The 26712-nt window shown below is 38.8% G+C and overlaps 1 protein-coding gene across 2 annotated transcripts; it reads left to right on the forward strand.

Moving 5' to 3' along the window:
• The first annotated feature begins 1097 nt into the window (after positions 1 to 1097).
• Positions 1098 to 12213, forward strand: LOC146555268 (kelch-like protein 10). Of its 2 annotated transcripts, none has more exons than XM_085251850.1 (5): positions 1098 to 1332; positions 7392 to 7875; positions 8306 to 8917; positions 9833 to 9982; positions 11388 to 12211. In XM_085251850.1, the coding sequence occupies exons 1-5, from the start codon at positions 1181 to 1183 to the stop codon at positions 11748 to 11750; spliced, it is 1761 nt and encodes a 586-aa protein (XP_085107976.1). In that variant the 5' UTR covers positions 1098 to 1180; the 3' UTR covers positions 11751 to 12211. The 2 variants fall into 2 exon arrangements, with proteins under 2 accessions (XP_085107976.1, XP_085107978.1); XM_085251852.1 differs by lacking the exon at positions 1098 to 1332 and adding an exon at positions 1387 to 2444 and having other exon boundaries at positions 11388 to 12213.
• The last annotated feature ends 14499 nt before the right edge of the window (positions 12214 to 26712 follow it).

Consider the following 26712-nt stretch of genomic DNA (forward strand, 5'->3'; position numbering starts at 1 on the left):
TTTTATTTTAGGACGATGTTTTCATACAATCCTCTACATCTGCATCAAACCAGGCTTGTCATATACAACCTGCTTTTAGTCGTATATATTATATCTTTGAGCAATTGCTCACCAACAGAGTTGGACGTGCGTGCAGTCTGTGCTCAGACAGGTGACTGCTTGCACCTGTCTGTGGTAACACTGTCATGCACCATCATTAACAGTCTTGCACTATACATGCAGTGCGTATATCATATATTGTGGCTCTATAAAAATCTATTTAGATCACAAACCTGTGTTTTGTTTGTTTGTTTCTTTCTTTCTTTCTTACTACTATTGTACATCAGTAAAGTGCAGGAGCCCATTTTTCCAACTAGATAAAAGTCTTATACAACCCAAGAAAACAGCTTAACCATAAATCACACTTTGTAATATCTGTGTTTGGCACTGTCATGTATTTTTAGACTCATATGTTTAATAACAAATATTTTGGCTTGTGTAGTAAGGAAAGTACAGGGGATATAATGTAGTGTCCACAAAGAATTGTGCCAATGACCTAGCATGCATAAAAACAGGACCATCACTAATCCACAATACTTTGACTCTGTTCATGTTACAGCATTGTGTATTAAAACGTGGGTAAAAACTGATGGTTACAAATGTTTATTTGTGTGTTTGTAGTTTCCTGGGGAGATAAACTGGATTGCATTTTTGTTGGGAACTGTTATTTCAACATAACGGAGTCCAGTACAGCACGTCCCCAACAACTGGAACCTCAGTAATAATAGAGCCAACACACGAAACAATAAAATGCAGAAAAATCTGAAAAAAACGTCCTATTAACGTTGAATATGAGCTAAATATGATATTGTAGTCCATTCGTAAGAGTGTTTTGAAGTGCTTATTTTACTATTTGAACTCTGTGAGGCAAACATACAGAATGCTGTATGCTATCTGTGAGGCTCATATGCAATTTCTTAAATCCAAATCAAATCAAAACAAAGCTTTTATGCAATGAAAAGGTTCATTAAAAAATGTAAATATACATTTCAAAACAATTCTATGGGGCAACTGTTGCCAAGTCATGATGATGTCATAGGCTCCATTCCCCAAATTCCACAGTTAGGTTTGATTTTGTGATCTGAACACTTCAAGACAAACTTCAGACAAAAAACTAAGAAAAACAGTCACAAAACTCAAGATGAGTGAAGAAGGCCAGCCGCCATACAAGTCGAGCTCAGTGTATAATGAACTCCGTTCGGAGGGACAATTTTGTGATGCAATCATCAAAGTGGAGGATGTTGAATTTCCGGTCCACAGGGTCATCCTGTGTAACTGTACGCCGTACTTCAGGTGAGTTGCTGACCTGATAATGTGAAGGACAGTTGACTGGTTTATACCTGTGAAAAATGTAATTCATGTACTTAGTCTGTGAAACAGTGCCAACAAAAAGGAACGGGTTGAATCATAAAACTTTTGTTTTAACTTCCTGTTTGCCATTTGTTTGAAAGTTGTGTTTTGATCGTGTCCTGTGGATTTTTGAAATTTGGCCATCAATTTCTGGAGCAAAGACTACTCAAATTGTTGGAACTTTTGGTACAACCCTGTCTGGATTACGACTTTGATACAGGATATTGGACTGGACTAACGGAGTTAACGAGGTAATTGCAGGCTAGCCAACACGTTACCAGGCTAACGGCTGACTGAGGAATCAGCTGAGCTGCTACCAGGGTAACCAGATAAAATGGGGCCGAAGAGGACACCGACAGCTGAGGAAGTCGAGGACATTAAAAAGTCCCTTGACTTCATAATGGAGGAAATTTCTACTATCAGGTTGCAGCAGAAAAATATCATTGAAATTGTGGAGGAGGTAAAGCTCCTCCGCATCCAAAATGCCGAAAAAGATAAAAAGATTGCATACCTGGAAAGTAAGGTCGCTGACCTGGAACAATACTCCAGGATAAACGACGTCATCATCACTGGGTCCATATTAAACCCCGGTCATACGCTCAGGCGGTGACCGCTGACAGCAATGAGGAACCTGGAGAGCTTGACATTAGCTCCACGGAACAACAGGTGGCTGCTTTCCTGCGGTCCAAAGGGATTGCCCTGGACTGTAACTCTGTCGAAGCATGCCACCCTCTTCCCAGGAGGAACGGCAACATACCGGCTATTATATTAAGGTTTGTAAATCGAAAGCACAAGATTACGCTGCTGAAACAAGGAAGAAAATTAAAAGGATCTAATGTCTTTATCAATGAACATCTAACCAAACACAACGCTGAAATAGCCAAAAAAGCGCGACACCTTAAGAAGCTGGGAAAAATCCAAGGCACTTGGACGACGAACTGCAAAATATTCATTAAACTAAACGGATCATCAGAGGAAGCCAAAGTTCTGACCATTAAAAATATGGCGGATCTCGAAAAATATCAGTGAGCAACACGATCTGGACGGCAAACAAGGTAACAGACAACCACACACTCACTTATGACACACACTGGAAGGAAGAACTCAGATACATCTGGAAGAATCAGCTGCATCAGTCAGACAGTTGCAGAATATGATCAATTGGAACTGAAAACATTTAACTATATGGATCACAATACACATGACTTGGAATATGAAATAGATCCAGACAACAACTTTTTCTCATCTAACAATAACAATTGCTGCTACTATACAAATAAAGACTACAATCAGAGGATTAAAACTGAGAATAAATTATCAATTATCCACTTTAACTGTAGAAGTCTCTATGCTAATTTTAGTCATATCAAAGAATATCTTAACCAGTTTTCACATCCATTTAGTGTCATTGCCTTATCAGAAACTTGGATCAATATGGAAAAAGGAACAGACTTTGAACTGGAGGGTTATGAATTCACATTTATAACTAGGCGAAACAAAGGAGGAGGAGGAGGAGTGGCCTTGTATGTGGACAAATCCTTGAAATTTAATGTGGTGGAAAAGATGACGATGGTGATTGATAATGTACTAGAATGTATTACAGTTGAAATTTGTAAAGAAAAAAGTAAAAATGTAATCATTAGCTGTATATACAGAGCTCCAGGTAGTAGTATTGAGACATTTAAAGACTGGATAGAAGAAACATTTATTGAAATAGCTCGCAAAAAAGTTTTCATTTGTGGAGACTTCAATATTGATTTGCTAAACCCAAATAAACATAAAACCACTGAGGAATTTATAAACACAATGCACTGTATGAACCTATTCCCTAAAATTACTAGACCTACCAGGATTACATCACATTGTGCAACTCTCATAGACAACATTTTTGCAAATGACATTGAAAATAAGACTGTAAGTGGACTCCTGATTAACGACATAAGTGACCATCTTCCAATTTTTACAATCTATGATAGGAATTACAAGATCAATAAAATGGCCAGTAAAAAAGAGTACAGATGAGTAAGAACAGAAGAAAGAATGAATGCATTTAAAAAAGATTTATTGAAGGAAAACTGGGGTGAAGTATATCAGGAACAGGACGTTAATAGTGCTTATAATAAATTCCTTAGAATATTTACATTACTGTACAATACCAACTGTCCAATAAAGCAATATAGTAGGAAACAGAAATATATGGACTGTCCATGGATAACAAAAGGTCTGCAAAATGCATGTATAAAGAAAAATGCTCTATACAGAGAGTTCTTAAGAACGAGAACTAAAGATGCTGAAATCAGATACAAAAGATATAAAAATAGGTTAACTAATATACTTAGATTTAGTAAAAAGGAATACTATAAGAAGCAATTAGATATAAATAGAAATAATAATAAAAGATTATGGGAAATCCTGAACAGTGTTATAAAATGTGGGACTGGACAAAAGAACTATCCCAAGTATTTCATTTGTAATGACCATGAAGAATACAATATGGATGTTGTGGCAAATAGTCTCAATGAATTCTTTGTAACTGCTGGACCAAATTTAGCAAGAACAATCACTCATCCTGGGAAAGCACAGGAAAAACCCGATACACTGATTGACAGAAATCCATATTCTATGTTTCTCACAGCCGTTGATGAAAATGAAGTTCTTGAAATTGTCAAAAAATGTAAAAATCACAAATCTTTGGATTGTAATGATATTGATATGATAGTGGTTAAAAGAGTCATTGAGGCTATTATAAAACCATTTACATACATCTGTAATTTATCATTTCAAACTGGTCGATTTCCAGACAGAATGAAAATAGCAAAAGTTATACCTCTATACAAATCTGGAAACAAACACCATTTCACAAACTACAGGCCTGTCTCTTTACTACCTCAATTCTCAAAAGTTCTTGAAAAACTGTTTAAAAACAGACTGGAAAAATTTATAGATAAACATAAACTACTCACTGAGAGTCAGTACGGATTCAGATCAAGCAGATCAACATCATCGGCACTATTAGATTCAATAGAATACATCACAAATTCCATAGACAAAAAGCAATATGTGGCTGGGTTATTCATAGACTTGACAAAGGCATTTGACACTATAGATCATGATATATTAATAAGAAAACTGGAACGTTATGGTGTCAGAGGGGTAGTTTTAGATTGGGTCCGGAGTTATTTAAGTGACAGAAAGCAGTTTGTGAAAATAAATGGTGGTTGCTCCTTATGTATGGACATTGCTTGTGGTGTACCCCAAGGGTCAGTTTTGGGTCCAAAATTCTTCAACTTGTACATTAACGACATCTGTAAAGTGTCCAAAGTATTAAAAATGGTTCTCTTTGCTGACGATACAAACATTTTTTGCTCTGGTGATGATCTGCAGAATTTATTGGAGGATATGACTAATGAAATAAGTAAAGTGAAGTTCTGGCTTGATAAAAACAAATTATCATTAAATTTGAATAAATCTAAACTGATGTTATTTGGAAATAGTAGTTTAAATACAAATGCAAAGATTCAAATAAATGGTGTTGATATTGAAAGAGTCAGTGAAAATAAATTTCTGGGGGTAATAATAGATGAAAAACTTAACTGGAGAGCTCACGTAAGATATATTCATTCCAAAGTATCACGAAGCATTGCAGTACTAAACAAGGCAAAACAGGTATTCGACAGAACATCACTTCATATTCTCTACTGTTCACTGGTTTCACCATACTTAAGCTATTGTGCAGAGGTCTGGGGCAATAACTATAAAACCACATTACATTCCCTTTTTACTCTTCAAAAAAAAGCAATTCGAATCATCCACAATGCAGGTTATAGGGAACATACAAACTCACTATTTTTGCAGTCTGAAATATTGAAAATTGACGATATAGTGAAATTCCAAACAGCACAAATTCTATTCAAAGCAAAAAATAATGAACTGCCAGGTAATATTCAGAGTATGTTTTTTTTTTTTTTTGAAAGAAGGAAGTTATAATTTAAGGGGTTTTTGTAACTTCAAAACAATGAAGGTACGTACTACAAGAAAAGGTTTTTGTGTTTCTGTTCATGGAGTGAAACTATGGAACAAACTGAATATGGAATTAAAGCAATGTCCAAACATAAAACTGTTCAAAAAGAGTTATAAAAATATGATCTTCTCGATCTATAAAGAAAAGGAAAATATTTAAATTAAGTGAATGTCTCTATTTAAAAACAAACAAACAAACAAAAAATTCATGATGTGATATTATAGTATATCAGAAATCTGTTCACTATTTTTATTACAAATTATATCAGTAAGGAAGCTGACTAAATATTCACTGATAATTTATGGCAAAGGGGTGGGATTAAATAAGTGTATACTTCTTCCCACTCCCTTTCAACATGTAAATTAATCAGAATGGTTTTTTTGTATGTAATTTGTATAGTATTTTTTTTCTCTCTTATTTCTTTTCTAAATGTACTTGTATATTGTTCACATGTTGAAATAAATTACCAAATAGAAAGACTTTGTCACGGTCAACTGACAGATACACCCAAAACATAATGCAAACATTTGCAGATTTCATCTTTACCTTCACAGAGCTCCAGATTCCACTTCAGTAAATGTGCCATTTAAAAAGCACTGTGAATCACTTGGTGATTGTGGGAAGTCTAATTGAAGTGTTTTATTAAGTTATATTAATATCTTCCCCACTGTTTGATACAGTAAGACACACCAGACTTCCTGATACTAAAAATGTTGAATTTTGTTATACAGTTATACGCTGAGCAAAAGTTTTGAGTTGCCTCTCATTTTTTTATATTTTGCTTTGAAACAGATGATTTTTTAAAAGTCCACTTGAGCAATAGTTCTCAACGTGTTTTTTTGAAGACTTGTAAAGGTTTCGTTTGGACATTTTTCACCCTTTTTAGTCCAGTGCTTGTACCCGAGGAATGGTTTTGTTTTTGTTCATTTGTTTATTTGTTTGTTAAGCCATTTAACGCTGATATATGAATCATTCAAGCATAAAAAGGACACTAAAACTCAAAGGATGAACCATTATTGTTTCTACACATAACGCATACTTAGTGTGAAGAATCAATTTTAAAGACAAATGGTAAATGGCCTGCATTTGTATAGCGCTTTACTCAGTCCCTAAGGACCCCAAAGCGCTTTACACTACATTCAGTCATTCACCTATTCACACACACATTCACACACTGGCAATGGCAAGCTACGTTGTAGCCACAGCTGCCCTGGGGCACACTGACAGAGGCAAAACAAGGAGTAGCACGTATTAAAAAAAAGTAATGTTCTACAGCAAATGAACAGTATCTGAAAGTCATGTCCTTAAGAAAAAAGAAAGAATGCAGCAAATTCATGACACAAGACCATTTAATCCATCTACTTATCATGAAACCTCATCAGAAATGGTTTCATGGTTCATGTAAAACCTGTTAAAACCAATAAATAAATGTTAAGAAAAAAAAAGAAAAGAAATGGTTGTGGAAGGGAAACAGAGACTGTAATTAAGCAACATGCACTGGAACTTCCATAAGGAAAGGAAACAGACTGAGGTATGCCAAATTATGCAATAACTAGACTAAAGATCAGGGCAAACTGGCCTTATGGAGTTGATTTCAATATTTGTCATAGAGGTACAACAGTGAGTGTCTAGAGTTAACTTTAAAACACGGTGGAGGCTCTGTTGTGGTGTGGGACTGCATTGTGTTTGGCAAAAGCTTCATAAACATGGTGCCAATGTAATAAAGACATTGAAAACCCAACAATCAAGCGCACTAAACATGTACAAACTCTGTTTTGGAGTTATATACTCTATGGCAATATGGACTAGACATTACAAGACTATCACAGTAATCACATAGTAACACATGTAATTAGGAAATCATTTCCATTCCTGTCAACAGATTTTATATATTTATCTTACTTGTGCATGACATAGTTTATTATCTTGTTGCCTCCACACCGTTTAATATTCTCTACTCTGTCTCCATCTCTACCCTCAGGGCTCTTTTCATCCGCTGGAGCAACCCAGAAAAACAGGTCTTCAACATACCTGGCTTGTCTCCTGAGATGATGGAACTCATCATTAACTTTGCATACACCGGCTCAGTTTCCATAACGGAGGAAAATGTAGTGGAACTTCTCATGGCAGCTGATCAACTCAATGCAATGGACATTGTGAAACTCTGCTCTGACTTCCTCAGGGAGCAACTGTGCCCAGAGAACTGCGTTGGCATTTGGCAGTTCACAAAAGTATGCTTATCACCCGAACTACGCGCCAAGGCCTACCACTACATCATCAGTAACTTTGAGCAGGTTGTTCTTGAGGAGGAGTTCCTGCAGCTAACTGTGGAGGAACTTGCTGACATCCTTGATAGAGACGACCTCAATGTGCAGTTGGAGACCACTGTGTATGAAGCGCTTACAAAGTGGATTAGCCATGTACCTGTACAACGGAAACAACACCTCACCGCTCTGTTGCCCAAGGTCTATAAACTTTCATTACTACATTTAATTTGGACTTAAATCTTCAGCATTTAGGTCATAGATTGAGTCGTTCCATCTGGGTGTAAGGATGCTTTAATATCTCAAGATGTTGCTCTTTTCAGCTGTAGCCAAACCACATTTAAGAAATTCTCTTCAAGAGCATTAAAACCGTATGAGATCTCTACACACATACTATAGAATAAATTATATTTATTAAGTATAGTTGCTAGGGCTATGACTAAAAACTGTCCCTGCTGACGAAAAGGCTAATGGTGTCTGACTTTGGTCGCTCTCTTGCTATCAATAAGAAAATTAAACAACATTAGGAGCATTATCCTAAAGAAGCTTGAGTTTACTAAAACTGATGTAGTTGAAATTCAGTGTTTTTTCTATTCTCCAAGTCATATTCTCTTCTGTCATCTCTCTGTAGGTCCGACTGGGATTGATGACGTCAGACTACCTAAAGGACAATGTGCTGTCTAGTGAGCTGGTGGGGGCCAATTCTGAGTGCCTGTCCATGATAAGTAATGCCATCTTAGACATACATGGTCTAGGAAGCAGACCCTTCATGTCTGGCTTGTGTCACCATCTTGTTCGTCCCCGCCTGCCTCATTCCATCCTGCTGGCCATTGGGGGGTGGAGTGGTGGTAATCCAACTAACGGCATCGAGGCCTACGATTGCCGGGCTAACCGCTGGGTCAACGTAACGAACAACCTCGAGTTTCCTCGTGCTTATCATGGAGCCGCCTTTCTCAACGGGTACGTCTACTTCATTGGTGGCTTCGACAAGGTGGAGCATTTCAGCAGCGTCCGTAGGTTTGACCTGACCACTCGTGCCTGTAAGGTGGGGCCCATGCACTCCTGCCGCTGCTATGTGAGTGTGACTGTGTTGAACGGGTTCATCTATGCCCTGGGAGGCTTCGACGGGCATGTACGACTCAGCAGTGCAGAGCGCTATCAACCTGAAATCAACCAGTGGAGTCTTATTGCACCGATGCACGAACAGAGGAGCGACGCCAGCTGCACAACACTTAACAACCGGGTGGGTGAAGTAAAAGAGTAGCAGAGAAATAGAGTAGGGTCTCAGGCACACAGGCCTAGAGACCTGTCAGCAACCTTTGGTAACAACCAGTTGCTAGGGAAAAATGTGTACTCCTCAGCTGGTTAGGCAGTGGTTGTATGAAAGACTCTACAGATTTCTACAGCAAATAGTTTGTGAGTATTTGCAGACAAGTCAGAGTACTCCATGCAAACCTCAACAGTCTGCTTACGACCAAAGGAAACACAAGGAGGCTTGTGGTGCAACACCTTCCTGGTTACAATTTCACAGTAGTGACAGCCATCAACCTCCAGCAACCACTTGCCAACCAGTCAGGGAATACACATTTTTACAGTGAAGCGAGGTGCAAGATAGGTCACAAACTGGTTTCTGTGTTCATGTTTTCAAATTTAAAAGTATAGTTGAAAAAGTTGAAAAATATACTAATATATATCTATTTTGTTTCTAACTGATCACAAGTGCATCTTTGCATTTATGTACAGTACTTTAGTTGAGTTGACTTGTCAACTAAAATATAACAGATATTAAAAAAATAGTAAAACACATCATTATTTTATTATATTAAGATCCCAGATTACAATTATTTATCTGCATTCCTGAACAGAAAAATTAGCCTTATTGATTGAATGTTATGTTTGATTCATTTCTGGCTTTCTGACTGAAAGAAGTCCCACATACTCAGGTAAAAGTTGGGTGCATAAACATGTTTTTATGACAGGTAATTGTAAAACACACACATTTGTTATTACACATTTGTATTTTTCAGTTGGACACTTGGGTACTGAGTATCGGTCTTACTTCACAAATGATGTGGAAACATTTCACTTACAGGTAACATTGTTTCCAACTGAAATCTAAGAAATGTAAAGATATTTAATGTCCCTTTTTTGTTTTCAGATTTACATTTGTGGTGGATTCAATGGCAACGAGTGTCTGCAGACAGCTGAATATTACAACCCAGAGAGCAACCAGTGGACGATGATCAGTCCCATGAACAGCCGCTGCAGCGGGATAGGTGTCATTGCATATGCGGATCATGTCTTTGCAGTAAGACCACAAAGTAGTGCTGACACTCACGTAACATACAAATCAAATCTGTAATGTGCTTTGATCAGCAAGGCTTAACACAGATTTGGCTGACACAGAATTTTGCTAACTTTGTTTTGTATTTATCAATGATCAGATTCCTATCCTGACCACAGGTTCAGAGAAGGCATTCTTACTCATTCTATGTATTAATTTAACCGATTAATGATGTTTCTGCCTCATTTTTCTTTTCATGTTCCCCATTACCAAAATGTTGTGTCTTTAATGATTTCACTCATGATTTCACATTTCACTCAGTACAACAGAAATACTTATTCAAAACCAACATTGTCATCCTCATCGTTCCATAGAGGACATATGTTAGAGACAATTTCAAACTCATCCTGCAACACCTTTAGAAAAATGAGGGAATAAGCCAAGTGATTAGAACTCATCCTCTGGGGACGGTAGGCATTTTAGCTGTAAATTTTATCTTGCTATTTGCCTTAAAACCACTTATTTAGTTGTTTTGCAGCTGCACCCTTTGGTAAAAAGCAAAGATTTTAGTCTCACCTTCTGAGACACACTTCTTTCTTTATTTAGCTAGCTACCGTTTAGTATTTATTTTCTATTCAGACTAAGTCTCTATTCAAATAAAGGAAAAGTTATTATCAGCAGAATGCAGTGACCTTACCCTGGTGCTGACCTCAGGGTCTTTGATCAGGCTTTTAGGCCCCAAGGCCTGTCAGGGCTACTTTAATCTGTTATAGGAAGAAAGGACTGGAACTCAATGTTCCTTTTTGGACTAAAGGCAAAAGAGCTGTGAAGACATTTATACTGAAAACACAAATACTTTTTGTCGAGGGCTATTCATCTTTGTTGATAATAGCGTGGTGTGATAGACAACAGTGCTTTAATAGCTGTAGTTGAGGCTTGAGTGAAAAAAGGTCTCATACAGACTTCCACAACAGCTGGCTTCTACTTTATTTTACTTTCTCCTTTTAATTCAGAAGTCATTTTCACACACCACTGCACCCTGATCTTTTCTAGACATTCCCAACAAATGTGGGCCTGTGAGGATGCAAATACTGGGACGTTAATGGGCCTTTTTTAAACAACTTTTATGTGTAAACTCCATATAACAGCATGAGAATATGTCAGGTAGCTGTTCGCTTTATCCAGGTAAAACCCTAAACCAATCAGAGTATTTCCAGTAGTCAGATCACACCTAAGGTAAACAATCTCCTTGTATCTGCTACATATTAAGGGAAACTTTGGACAGTATTGCAACTTAATTCTTCAGTCATTTTCTGGAGTATCTGTGCAAAAACAGCTAAAGACATATAGCAGGTACATTTTCTTACAGGGGTACGGTGAAGCTGGTTACACTTACATTCAATCATTTGACCCACGTATTTACTTTTAGGTTGGTGGCTTCGATGGAAACAATCGTCTGCGCACCGCTGAGGCTTACAACCCACATTCCAATACGTGGAACCTCGTGTCCTCTATGCTGACCCCCCGCAGCAACTTTGGCATTGAGGTAATTGACGATCGCCTCTTTGTCGTCGGGGGTTTCCTCGACTTCTTCAACACTTCGAAAGTTGAGTACTACGACGCTTTAACCAATGAGTGGTATGAGGCGTGCAAAATGGAGGTTTTCCGCAGCGCCTTGAGCTGCTGTGTGGTGTCCGGACTTTGCAACATGACTGAGTACACCTTTCCTCGTGACGTCCTGCCACTTGCAAATGTGCCAGAAGAAGCAATGGAGTCAGCAGAGTCCACATAACATCTTTAAAGTGCAGTGCTGCCATGTGTTAACATCTGAGACTCCAACATGAAGGACTGAAATAAATCTTTAGAGCATTAAACTGCTGGTGAACTGGACATTTTTTGTAGGTATCTCAAAAACTTTCAGTAGCAGAGTCTGCACTGTAGATACTGGGTTTTATTAAGAGAATGCAATTGCAACAATAACAAATTGAAAAGATTTTTTCATTCCCTGTAATGTATGGCTGCTGAGTAGCCACACCAGACATGCACACAGGGTGACTAGATCACAATAAGCCGCATGTCGGACTTTTCAACTCTTGCTAGGTAAACACAATAAGAATAAAGGGAAGTTTTCACTCCCCCTTGTTATTTCAGCTGCGGTTCTGTCTGGTAACAGTCTATAGGTTTGAGTAAGGATGTATCCATAGGTCTTTTTGGAGCACTAGCTGACAATTTATGAATCTTTAGCCAAATATCACACAAATATACTGTGTCGCTTCACACCATTTTTTTCTCTTATGTGAAACTGAAAAATAACTCTATTTCTCAGTATATATGTCATCTGCTTCGTGGTATTTTCCACTATATTGCACAGAATGATATATTTGTTCATGATAAAAGCACCAACTTTATATGTACTGAGGAAAATCCAGTGTTTAGAAAGGTGGATGTCCTGCAGAGCCTGTAAAATGTGGGACATTGGTTCAAGATGTGGGAGAGGGGGGAAAGCATAAAAATGCTGTGCAGTCCCCCTTATAGAGGGACATCTGATCCCCCAACCTGCACAACATGAAGTATGAAGCAACACCGGTGTACCACAAGGCTGTGTGATGAGCCCTTTCCTCTACTCCCTCTTCACCCACGACTGCAGACCTGCTGATGGTTCCAACACCATCATTAAGTTTGCAGATGACACCACGGTGATTGGCCTCATCAGTGACAACGATGAGGCCGCCTACAGGGAGGAGGTGGATCGTCTGGCTGAGTGGTGCGACACAAACAACCTGCTGCTTAACACCGAGAAGACCAAGGAGCTCATCGTGGACTACAGGAGGAATGCTGACCCACATCCACCCATCCACATTAAGGGGACGGCTGTGGAGCGTGTGAGCAGCTTCAAGTTCCTGGGAGTCCATATCTCCGAGGATCTCACCTGGACGACCAACTGCTCCAAGCTGGTCAAGAAGGCTCACCAGCGCCTCTTCTTCTTGAGGACTCTGAGGAAGAACCACCTGTCCTCAGACATCCTGGTGAACTTCTATCGTTGCACCATCGAGAGCATCCTGACCAACTGTATAACAGTCTGGTACGGGAACTGCTCTGCCTCGGACCGGAAGGCGTTACAGAGGGTCGTGAAAACTGCCCAGCGCATCGCCAGAGCACCACTTCCTGCCATAAAAGACATCTACAGGAAGCGGTGTCTGAAAAGGGCTGGGAAAATCATCAGAGACCCCAGTCACCCATCACATGGACTCTTCACCCTCCTGCCCTCTGGGAGGCGCTACAGGAGCCTCCGGACTAAGACCACCAGGTACCGGAACAGCTTCTTCCCCACAACCGTCAGACTCCTGAACTCTGCCTCCTGACATCTGACCCACGTTAACTCATGGACTGAACACACACACACACACACACACACACACACACACTGGACAACTGTACCCTCAAACACACAATAATAACATGGACTGAACCACCACTCACAACCACTAGCACTTTATATAGCCTCTGTAGGAATTATCCACACCCTCACTTATCTTAACTGCACTACTGTATAGCTCTGTGTAAATAATCATTCTGTACATACGATAATTTTTAACCCTACAACTGTTTACAACTTGCATAGTTCCCATTTCTGTATAGCTGTATATCTCAGATTCTGTAAAGTTATTTATTTCATATTCTGTATAGTTTTTCATATTTATATCCTGTTCATATCCTGTACATAGCTTGTACTCACTACAGCCTGTACATACCTATAGTTATAGAATATTCACAACATACTTCATACCGTGTACATTATAACATACCATAATAGACCCATTTCTGTAATATACTCATATATCTATATTATTGCTAATATATATTGTAATATATCTATATCACTAAAGCACTTCTGGATGGATGCAAACTGCATTTCGTTGCTCTGTACCTGTGCATGTGCAATGACAAAGTTGAATTCTAATTCTATTCTAACACCAGTAACACAACACCTTATGGAGGTAAACGTGTAGACAGTGATGTGCAAAGCTGTTCATAGAAACATCTTCCATCCATGGTGGTGTAATCTTTATTCTGATGCTGGATTGTTCCTGCTCCTCCCCTTCATTTTATAAACACTCTAAATCAAACTCATTCCATTATAATTTTTTTCATTTTAGGATGATGTTTTCATACAATCCTCTACATCTGCATCAAACCAGGCTTGTCACATACAACCTGCTATTAGTCCTGTATATTATTTATTTTAGGACTCCCTGTGACCTCTGTGTTGGTCTATGATAACATTACACGTATTGATGCATATACTTGTGATGCTTAGAGGAACTGTAAACTTTAATAAATGGTGCATTAAAGTTTATACCAAAACTGCGATGCTAGCTCACACATTGCTCATTGCAATTCCTGTTTTCATAGCCATTGCTATGAAAAAGTAGAATGGGAGGGAGAGCCTTCAGTTTTCAGGCACCTCTTCTCTGGAACCAGCTTCCAGTTTGGATTCAGGAGACAGACACTATCTCTACTTTTAAGATTAGATTTAAAACTTTCCTTTTTGGTAAAGCACATAGTTAGGGCTGGACCAGGTGACCCTGAATCCTCCCTTAGTTATGCTGCAATAGGCATAGGCTGCTGGGGGACTCCCATGATGCATTAAGTTTTTCCTTTTCAGTCACCTTTTTCACACAGTATGTGTTAATTGGTAGTAGGCTTTCGAGCCTATACAGCTTGGAGTAAGACAACATGCATGAAGAGGGTGATGTGGACAAAATACTCATTTGCCTAATAATTCTGCACTCCCTGTATTTGAAGATCCTAGATGACTTCCATCTTGAGTTATGGCATTCACAAGATTTTCAGAAAGCAGTGCATAATAAAAAGGCTGAGACCACAAGTGACCTCTTATCTTCCAATGTGTCATCTCCACCTCTCATCCTGCTGCTGTCATTACACTGTCTTAACACACACCCTGCCACACTTCCACACTCGCTGTGTTATTAACTTACATGACCTTTGAAGTAGAGACCTACCAAATCTTTGAACCATAACCCAACCTTCTATAGTACGCTTGTAACCAAACGGAAAAAAAAAACCCACAACACACACAGACATGTACATGTGACACAGTGTGTCATCACACGCTGCTCTGAGCTCAGACCAAGGGCTTTTTGTTCTGATTGCTCAACAATATGACTATTCTCATGGCTCATGACAAACACTGCTCTATTTAGACTCTGAGCATGCAGTGGGCACCCATGAATGTAAACACACACAGACAAATTAAAATCACAGTGAAAGGGCGCACAAGCACACTGCAAGTAAGAAACTGCTCACCTGCATCCACAAGTAGCCAAATACATGCACACAAACCAACTCTGCCTCATCCGTGCACAAAAGTGCACACACACACACACACACACGAAAAACAAAAGGGAAAAAAAGAAAATTACAAGAGATGAACCTGAGTTTATCAAGGTGCATACAACACATGTGACAGATGGTCACTGGGCTCAACATGCCTAAACAGCTCAATAATAACATGTTGGCAAGTCAAGAAAGATACTACATTTGTTCAGCTCATCACACACACACAGTTCAAGGTGTGTGCATGAGAGGGAGCGAGAGAGAGAGATAAGTCTTTCTGTCTGTCTCTCTATCTCAGAATCTCTCCCTCCCTCTCCTGTCTTTCTCATCTCCGTCTGCATGGAACAGCAAGTTGACATGTTTTCTTTTTTCTCTGTTTTCCACATCACGCAGAGCTGAACAACAATATGAACTCCCATACCAGTCCTGTGGAGAGTTGACATAGCAGTTGTGGATGTTGGTTTTGCCAGCGTAAATGTTATTTCAACAATGAAGGTGCAAGTACATGAAAAGACAAGCAGAGATGTGGGGATGTTTCCGGACATTAAACATCTCACTGTGGCGCAGTGATCTGGAATTTTTTAAAATCCTGCAGGAATCGATATTTTTGGTAATAAAATGGCCTGTTGAATTTAAATGTCAAACTCTTTGACATTTGAATCACGTGGCAGAAAATTTTAAAAAAGCAGCACTTCTATCTCCAGTGGAGACACAGGTTAAATTATAAGGTGGGGCTGAGAAAGACAACATCCATGTTCTCTAACTAAATGCTGTACGTTAACTGTTAACTGTAGTTTTGGGGATAATCAAGAGAAATCAAGAATCATCATCACCTCAAAATCTATAATACATGCATCCATTCTCTTCCTCTTATCCTTTTTCAGGGTCACGGCGGGGCTGGAGGGGGGCTTAGGCTGAGAGGCAGGGTGCACACTGGACAGCTCACCAGTCTGTTGCAGGGCTAACACAGAGACAGACAACCATCCACACCTATGGACAATTTAGAATGGCCTATTAATCTAACCCCACTAACTGCATGTCTTTGGACTGTGGGAGGAAGCGGAGAGAACCCAAGCAAACATCCAACATCCAGGCAGATATTAAAAAAAACATTACTGCAGCAAGAAGTTTTGGGTTTAACGTGTTACTATAATCAAAGTATATACTTAGAAAGGATAAGAGTGTGACGGTTAAGTGCTAACAGCATCAAGTACAGAAACAACAACATTATATTGCTAACACAAAGATAGCAAAGAACCCAGAAAGACGATAAAGCTGAGTTCATGCTAATCGCAGCCCAGCACCCAGACGCTGAACTTCAACAAAGGCATTGACATACAGCCAGACTTCCATTCTCCATTTCTACCTGTGCATGTTTCTAAAGTAGAATCACAATGGCTTTAAAGTCTATTAGGGATGTTTTCATGTTGTGTTGTCAGCTTTCTTATTATGTAAACCCTAAAAGAAAGTTCTATGTGCGTCTACATTAGCAGAGAGATTTGTGGTGGTGTGTGGAACTGTAACCCAACCTTTATGTTATTAGCTGGTAATTACATGACGATGCATTTTAGGTCAATTCACGGAGTAACGAGAAAGTAATGTAACTAGTAGTGTAACAAATTACTTTCTCTTTAAGTAACATACTGCAAGAACAGTAAGAAGTAGCATGTAATACATTATTTTTTTGGAATAATGACCCCAACACTGGGAAAGGCTGTGTTAATGATGTTAGTTTAGTTAGGTTTGTTTTCACAAGCATGGATGGCTCAGAGGCACTGAACCTCATGTTGTTGTTCTAATATGAATAGGAAGGTTAGCAACACTGCACTGACTTCATTATGAATGGAGGATGGTCAAGAAAGAGGTAGGGGATAGTTCTTAGTTTTATCCTCCCATAACAGCAATTAGAGTGTAACAAGAAGTGCAAACAACTCCTCACCATCACCTTAAGTATATATATGTCAGACCTTACAGAGACTTTCCTTTACACTGAAAAAAAAAAATACACAGTGTACATCCTAAAGTATTAGCTACATGTAGATCCACGCTCAGAATTTCATCCATTTAATATTGAGAAAATATTTCACATAACAACTTATATCTACACTCTTTCATTTAAACGTGACTAGAATAGCCTTTTCTTGCGCAAGCTTTCTTGTATTTTCTCTATTATGCCTTCACTATGCACAGATGCATTCTGGGTAAACATTAGCTAGAGGTAACGCAATAATTCATGTCTTATTGGCTCATGAATCTTGTCCCCTAGCCAAAGGCTGTGTACCATTCAGCATGAAGTTGGGTAATGGCTGAACAGCCTCCACATCGCTGTCCATTCAGGCCGGTGATGAAGTTTTATAAGGCTGCTTTAGTAGTCAGTCGTGGGAAACTGCCTTAATAACCACCACTATTTCAGTTGTTGGAATGCAAACATTGTGTGACTACTTAAAAAGGTCAGTTCATTCAAATTACAATGTATTTATCACACAGCTCACGGGGACAATAAAACACCTTTTATATTATTACTATCAATCATGTCACTTTCTCTAGAGAAACAAAGATGTTGTGCCCTCTGTATAGGTCTGTATAGATCTTCCAACTTAAATTAACTCAACATCTGATATATGATCATGCAAATCTCATTATCTGCTCAAACAACTGTTTTTAAATTTTTTTTTTAAATGTCCTCTGTAGTTCAAAATGTTTATCCAAATCATCAGTGGAGTCCTTTTGTGGTTCTTCTTGTATTTGATTTGTTTGTTTGTTTGTTTTTTCACCCAACTTAGGACAAGAACTACCAAAACTAAAAATATATACGTAAAAATGACAAAAGTATTATATGTCCTTTAAGCTGGCTCATACTGGAATGGATTCACTTGTCACACATCACTTTGAAGCCGATTGCCATTTGGTTGCCTAGGTAACCGATTCGGATCTCTAATCAGCGGTATCCCGCGCTCTCATTGGTAGCAATTTCAGTCATTTTTGGCATTTCTATACCATGTCTGAATACCATAGTTAAAATGATTAACAATCAACACTAAAACACTTCTAAAGCGTTGGCAGGTTAACTACCCACAGAAAACCTTTTCTTGAGCGCTAGAAAATGATGGTTACTTTCCAGTAAACATCATTTTCCTCAAGAGGTTTTCCTCTAAGCTTGTTGTTTTATATAATTTACAACAGCTTCACGAGTCCATTTAAAAACTCGGATGCTAAAAAACATGTGGGTTGTGCTGCTGCGTGTGCACATGTACTTGTATTACCTCTACGCCATCATATTCCTGCTCCAGTGCTGTGCAGTACTGTGGCAGTCCCAGCTGACTCAACCATCGGGAAATAGACTGATGCTTCATGGTGACAGATCAACCACACAGATGCACGCAGAGTTGAGTCTTTCAGAGACTAAAACACAATTTTTTAAAAAAAGATTGAGAGAGAGAGAGAGAGAGAGAGAGGGAGAGAGAGAGAGAATATGTGTTTAATGAGCAGTTAAACATATAATACAATAATACAATTAAGTTGCAAATTTTAACACTACAAGTTGCCTATTTCAGTGTCGGATTTGGTGCTGTATGCAGTTTCTCACACATACACTAAGATTAATCAGTGTTTCTCTGCTTAGTGACCTTGTGTAACTAATGGCTCTGGAATTTGCCAATTAATTATGAGCTGGACTGAATGGTGCAAAAGACTCGCAAACTATGATAAATATTTCCCAAACTAATTTCTGTGTGTGCCTGGATGATATCCGTCTGTATCTGTATGATATTAAACTGACAACTTTTCTTCAGTCTTACTCTTTATCATTCTAATGAGCTGTTAGCAGTATCGCTACAGGACACCCCAGAGCGATGATGTCTCAATCTTAACTGATACTGATAATGCAAATCAAACTGTCTGTGCCTGTGCTGCCAGGGCCAAGATACACCCTGAAATCATTTTAAAAAATGAACATGATACTGGGGAATAACGCTGATATAACCAAAACGCCCTTACCGATTACCACCACACATCATTTTATCTAGAAGCCCAAGCTAACATTCACACATGAGCACAAGTCAAACATATAGTCAAACATAATAAAATGCATTCAGAAAGTATTCGCTTCCCTTGGATTTCAAATTTTCTTATTTTGGAGCCTTTCTGGTAACCTGTGTTCAGAATCACTCAATTCAGAATAACTCAAGAGCTCAATAGGAAACATTTGACTGATGAACAGTGAGTAATCGCTCTCTTTGCTGCACATCATTACGCTTTTTCTTTTTGAAAGCTAGTATCATTGTGTATCATCTGTGTGATCATATTATTTATACATTGTGTCATGTAGGTGGCAGAGTACATATGGGGTGGTATTGTGTTTCATGCATGTCTGTGTGTGTGAGTGGTGGCATGTCACATATAAAGACAGAACATCTAACAGCTTGTCAAGCAACGACGGAGTGACTGAGCACACGCAGCGACCCCCACCCACCCCAACCAATCACATTAAGTGACGTTATGAGGATTTACATTTTATCAGTGACGTCCCCAAAGGTTGTCAGAACCTACCAACATCAACCAATGCTGGGATCCATCATCCATATTAATCTAACCTGTGTGTGCCATTATATAGATTAGAGAATAAGAGTCAGTCACGCAGTATAGGGACTCCATTCAGTGTCTAACACTATTTCCAGTTCAGCCCAATAGAGGTCATTTGAGAGAGTAATCTCTGTATATTACTCACCAGCATATATACAGTACATACTCTACACAGTGTATATTATAGGCATCAGAAAAAATATTCACTCCTCCTTAATCTGGATACTGAAGGAAGTTAACTACTGAAGGGATAGAAAAAAATAAATACTACATTTAAACACATTTTGCCTCACCTTCATCCAGCTATCTGGAGACAGGAGGGTTGCATTTCTAATCTGCTGACAACCAGTAATTAACTGTAAGTAACAATGTCGGGAATATTTATGTTTATTTGAATGTGACTTATCTGTTTGACTTAAGTTTGACTTATCTGACTGTTTTAATTCGCTTAATGCGCCTTATGGTCCAAAAAAATACAGTGATAAACTCCAAAAACAACTGATTGTACGTTTAAGGCTTTTTGGATACGTCAGCAAACGTTAACACTGAGTGTATTTTTTCATTTGTGCAAGCATCATATAAAAAAAAAAAAAATGCTGTCAATAAAACTAGCCAATACTTATTTGATCCGGATATAAAATTCTCTATATGGCCATTAACTTACAGTGAAAGCATTTCTGTGCAAGCTCACCTATTCTCTCTCTCTGTGTGTGAGTGCACATACATACACAAATGCACAGTCATTCACTTTACTGTCCAATTTCATTATGGTATTATACTATCCCTGCAAACACACACACTAATATAACTAATCTCCGTACATTATTTGTGAGTTGATCCATCAAGCTGTATTGTTTTCCTAAACATTACTCCAAGTCAATTTTATGAGTACAACTGTGCCACACAATGCAACAAGACACTAATGATGATTAAAGTCAGTAAAGGACTTGTATCACAAAGTAGCCCTATAGCATCTACAGACACAGCAAACAAATTATCTAAATGGCAGAGCTTCAGCTTGATACCCCATTTACTGAACACTAAAATCATCTTTGTGACAGCTGGTAGAGAAACAAACAAAATATGAGACACGGGAAAAAGGTAGACAGTCATTATTCTAATGAAAGCCACTAATACTGGCCACAGTGCTGTTGTTTTGGTCGTCCTTTACACAGATGTGTAGTTAATGTAATGTTTTTGTAAGGTTTTATGGTAAAACTGACATTTTCTAAGGTTTAACAAAAATGAGTAATGAGTACTGGGACGCCACGTTTTAAACACTAAATACATAAATACACACATATTCTGACTCACACACCTTATTACACTTTGGTCACAGGTAACTGGTCCAGTCATCCAGTTTATGATACATTAGCAGACAATCCAGAGGCTTAAAACTCGTTGAGAGTTTTTTTTTTTCTAAAACCGCATTATGAGATCACTAGCATAAGCTTTTTAAATTTGTTCTCGATTTTAATCTACTTTTCTAGCATGCCTTATGTGAAGCAACTCGCAAGAACAAACAGAAATTGATCTAAGTGAGGTTCACAAACTGTCCATTTCACTTTCGCTTGTTAACAGATCGAGAAAGGTCGAAGTTACGTGGTTACTGTAAAAATGTGCCATCCAGTCTTGGAAATTTAATGACTGGGTTAACTGAGCTTGTGCAGTACAAGGATGCTAGTGAACCAGTGTTGGCCACACCCTGTCTACTACTGATATCAAGACCTTTTCACTGCATCTTTCAGCCAGATGCTTCGTGTAACAACTGAGTAGCGTAGACTATTGAACAGCTGTATATCATTTTAAAGTGTTGAGGCTTCTCCCAGATATTGCGAGTGGTTTATCTCATAAAGATTTTACAAGGCTCCACATGGCTGCTGGAAGATAACAGAGTCTTTCCAGATGATCCCAAAATCTAGGAACAAATCTGAAAACTGTGGTGGAGGTTTAAGGGAGTTGGATAAGTTGGGGGAAAAAGTCATATATTGCATGCCCTTCTTGCCTTCATAAGGCAGTTCGATAGAGATGACAACAACTGGGCAAAGAGAAAGGTCTCATCAGAAATTTCTGGGATGTCTTTTCTACATTTTTCTTTAATATACAAAGAATGGGATCTGCTAGCATATTCCCAATAGAGCTGCCAGAACATAAAAGCTCAGAAGAAACCAGCACATGAGTACAAATAAAGTGAGCAGTAAAGAATCATACAGGAATTTCCAGTAGAACCAGTCAACAAGTTCACCATCAAGAAAACTACACTCTGTCCCTTGAGAGTTCTTCGTCCTCTCCTCTCCACTTCCTGTTGGTTTGACCTCAGCTGTTTCCCATGACCACATTTCTCTGGGGCGCTGTCACAGCATGCATTTTTATTATAGCATATAAATAGACTCCCTTGCTGTATGATCTAAAGAGGCCAGGCTATTTGATAGATACTTACCGAATACCACAGCAGCTATGGCAAACAACAAATTCAAAGGCCAGAGAAGCCAAGACAGCATTAGAGGACAATTTCCCTTCCCCCCCCAGCCACTGTCTAAAGCCTGTATTGGCTGCCTTTTATAGTCCAAGGGCATCCATTTTGCCAATCACATTAGACTGACACAATCCAACCAATTGAATTAAGCTGCAAAAATAACATCAGCATCACCACCAAGGCAATTCCAGCTCCTGTTACTCAGCATCGCAGCAAAGTGTTTGATTATTTTAAATGAAGGGCACTGTGCAGAGAGAAGATGTTTTCCCCTCACATAGAACAAAAGGCCAACATTCCAGGTGGCAGGTAAGGTTTCTTCACGTTTGTCTGCTGAAATGCATCCACCAATTTCAGCTCACTTTGCACATTTTTCAAATGTCATACTCTTTATGCTACTGTGCTATTAGCTGGAAAAATGCAAAAACAACTGGGGGAATTTTAGTTTTTTTTAAAAAGGGTGGGGCCACTTATAGAAGCAATACATAGCAAGAGACATAATCATAATAATGAGGTATTAAAACAAACTTTTGCTATTATAAAAAGGAAAAGAAAACCTTATTTTTCATATTGTTTCTATATGGTGTGCTATTTGTAAAACACCTACCCTTAGTTATGGTAATGCGTTACTGGAAGACAAACAGTTGGACCCAGGCAGCTCCCATCTTTCAGTATTTATTGTAAACTCAAACATGCAGTCATTTGCAACTGGAAATTATCACAGATGGCAGATCCAGCCATCTAACAGAACTGATTCCCCCATTTCAAATTACACACCACGCATGCATCTTTTCATTACTGATCTCAGCTGCTTGCCAGCATTGCTTTGCATCACTGCAGCTCAATGCAGGGTACATTTGCAATACTTGGGCTTTGCAGGGCTTACCTGGCATAAATGTCTGCAGCACATCAAAAACCAAGTAGAAAAACCATACATCTATAATGTGAGCACCATAAACACCAATTTACTCGCTTTGAATGTGTTCACTGAAACTTGAACTGTGCACTGAAATGCAGTCAACATTATAGTTAGTCAAAAAACTCCCCGACCTCTTCAGAGGTGTGAAAATAAATATGTGAATGATGTGGAATATCATTTTCTCCCTGTGGTAGGAGAACAAGTCTGAAGCCGCCTTCAAAACATGTTTATCTGTAGGTTACAGTAACTATAGAAGCAGAAGAAATATAACAGATGAGGAGAAGTCAATGAGTTACCATAGTAGGACAAAATCAAAAAACCTTTCTTGTTGCTTGTTCTCCTCTTAGTCTGCAAAAATACTTTTGAGTCTCTCCCTTTTCACTTTATTTTCTTTTTGAAAAACTTCTTCTTTTCCATCTACTTCCCCTCTCTTCATTTTCTTTCATCATCTGTGTTTTCCTCATCCTCCTCACTTCATGTTTGTGCATCCTTTTCATTTTCAGCTGTCCTCCCTAAGAGAGTGATATTATACCCCTTATGTCAAACTGAGTGATTTATGACCCCCAATAAATTATTCATGAGCTCCGGAAGTAGGAAGTAATTAAGGAAGTAATAAAAACATAATATTCATAAAAATATGATATTCATAAAAATATGATATTCATAAAAAATATGAAATTTATAAAAATATGCTAGTTCATAGCTCATTGCTTTTTCCCCCCTAAAAACAACTAATTGATTATTTAGATACTTTCTTATATATTAAATAGCATTCTTTTATTTTTTAAGCCATTAAAAAGTTTTTACTTTTTTATGCTCAAAAAACGCCATCTGGTGGCGGGTCAGTGTGTGTGCGCGCGCCCGCGCGCGCCCGAGGCTGTGTGTCTGGGTGCGCGGGGGCGCGCCCGTGTCTCCGGACCGTGCTAGCAGAGTGAAGCTGACCCCCCACCCACTTGAAACGTAAAGGCAAATAGGCGGAGCGGTTAGTGCTACGTTTGTGCAGATTTGTGCAGGTAAAATTAGCGTTTGTGCAGCTACGGTTTCCGAGATATTAAACTTTATTTTATAGGTCATTCAAAGGTCACCATCCCCCCAGACTGCTCCAAAACGGGCCAAAATGGTCTACTTTTTTAGTGCTACGTTTGTGCTGATTTGTGCAGGTAAAATTAGCGTTTGTGCTGCTACAGTATCTGAGATATTAAAAGTTATATTTTTTGCTGATGACATCACCATCCCCCCAGACTGCTCCAAAACAAACCAAAATGGTCTACTTTTTTAGTGCTATGTTTGTGCAGATTTGTGCAGGTAAAATTAGCGTTTGTGCAGCTACGGTTTCCGAGATATTAAACTTTATTTTATAGGTCATTCAAAGGTCACCATCCCCCCAGACTGCTCCAAAACGGGCCAAAATGGTCTACTTTTTAGTGCTACGTTTGTGCTGGTTTGTGCAGGTAAAATTAGCGTTTGTGCTGCTTCTGTTTTAAAGATATTAATGAAAATGTAAAGGTCAACCAGCCCCCCCACATTACCCAAATCCAACAAAAGTGGTATCAAACGTTTGTGCTACGTTTGTGCTGGTTTGTGCTGCAAAGATTTTCGTTTGTGCTGCTATCATTTTAAAGATATTAATAACAATTTCTAGAGGTCATCAGAGGTCAACCAGCCCCCCCCACATTAATTAAATCAAACAAAATGGGTGTCAATCAACTGTGCTACGTTTGTGCTGGTTTGTGCTGCTAAAATTTTCGTTTGTGCTGCTTCTGTTTTAAAGATATTAATGAAAATGTAAAGGTCAAAAGGTCAACCAGCCCCCCCACATTACCCAAATCCAACAAAAGTGGTATCAAACGTTTGTGCTGGTTTGTGCTGCAGAAATCCCTCAGTGCCAGACGTGTTCCGCTGCTGAAGCCAGTGCATGTCCAGGCCCGTCTGAAGTTTGCCAGAGAGCACATGGATGATACAGCAGAGGATTGGGAGAATGTCATGTGGTCAGATGAAACCAAAGTAGAACTTTTTGGTATAAACTCAACTCGTCGTGTTTGGAGGAAGAAGAATACTGAGTTGCATCCCAAGAACACCATACCTACTGTGAAGCATGGGGGTGGAAACATCATGCTATGGGCCTGTTTTTCTGCCAAGGGGACAGGACGACTGATCCGTGTTAAGGACAGAATGAATGGGGCCATGTATCGTGAGATTTTGAGCCAAAACCTCCTTCCATCAGTGAGAACTTTGAAGATGAAACGAGGCTGGGTCTTCCAACATGACAATGATCCAAAACACACCGCCCGGGCAACAAAGGAGTGGCTCCGTAAGAAGCATTTGAAAGTCCTGGAGTGGCCTAGCCAGTCTCCAGACCTCAACCCCATAGAAAATCTGTGGCGGGAGTTGAAAGTCCGTGTTGCTCGGCGACAGCCCCAAAACATCACTGCTCTCGAGAAGATCTGCATGGAGGAATGGGCCAAAATACCAGCTACTGTGTGTGCAAACCTGGTAAAGACCTATAGTAAACGTTTGACCTCTGTTATTGCCAACAAAGGTTATGTTACAAAGTATTGAGTTGTATTTTTGTTATTGACCAAATACTTATTTTCCACCCTGGTTTACCAATAAATTCTTTACAAATCCTACCATGTGGATTCATGGATTTTTTTTTTTCACATTCTGTCTCTCACAGTTGAAGTGTACCTCTGGTGCAAATTACTGACCTCTGTCATCATTTTAGGTGGGGGAACTTGCACAATCGGTGGCTGACTAAATACTTTTTTGCCCCACTGTAAGAACTAGTCCACTTCCCATATTTTGAACCTGTCTGTTGCATGGTACTTTGTTATTCCTTTGCATCCTACTGATGTTTAACTGAATAAAAATTGTTTGGGAGTCTGGAAGCATCTTGTACTTTTATATATCCTTTGAGCATAATTGACTCAGGAATGGCTCTTCCTGCTTGGTAATGCTAGTCTTAGCAAGTCTGATGTGAATTGAAGAACCTGCAACTAAGCATCAGTAAAGTGGGGAGTTGGTGCTGGATTTCACAACTTTTATTGAAGTTGCTTTTTTTTTCTTCATTTAAAATAAAATAAAATAAAATAAAAAAGACACAATAGTTACTTATACAGCGGAATTGCAGCTTTCAACCAGAAAAACCTGTTTTATGAGTTTGCAGTGACCAGTGCCATCTTCTGAAGTATGCTTTTGTAGTCTGCACTACATCAGTTTTGTTTTCATTTGTTTTCCAAAAACTGGAAATGAGTCTTGAACTTGAGAAAAAGTTAAAATTCCTGTCAACATCCACAAACATATGTGAAAAGTAGAAAATTAGAAGGTGATGCATGTGTACTGTACGCAGCATTTCACTCAGTGTTGCTGTGATTTGCTTTTTCATTGCACTGCTGGCAAATTTTCAATAAATCAATTCTGGCA

The sequence above is a fragment of the Mchenga conophoros genome, linkage group LG17 (genome assembly GCF_057382185.1).
Source record: "Mchenga conophoros isolate Kocher_MC1m ecotype Shallow Benthic linkage group LG17, M_conophoros_male_GT1.1, whole genome shotgun sequence".
Classification (NCBI taxonomy): domain Eukaryota; kingdom Metazoa; phylum Chordata; class Actinopteri; order Cichliformes; family Cichlidae; genus Mchenga; species Mchenga conophoros.

Excerpts from the sequence above, each read along its gene's own strand:
- LOC146555268 (XM_085251850.1), top strand. The coding sequence starts at position 1,181 with ATGAGTGAAGAAGGCCAGCCGCCATACAAGTCGAGCTCAGTGTATAAT. Across the intron at positions 8,918-9,832 it reads GCACAACACTTAACAACCGG|ATTTACATTTGTGGTGGATT; the intron begins GTGGGTGAAGTA and ends TTTTGTTTTCAG. Across the intron at positions 9,983-11,387 it reads ATGCGGATCATGTCTTTGCA|GTTGGTGGCTTCGATGGAAA; the intron begins GTAAGACCACAA and ends ATTTACTTTTAG.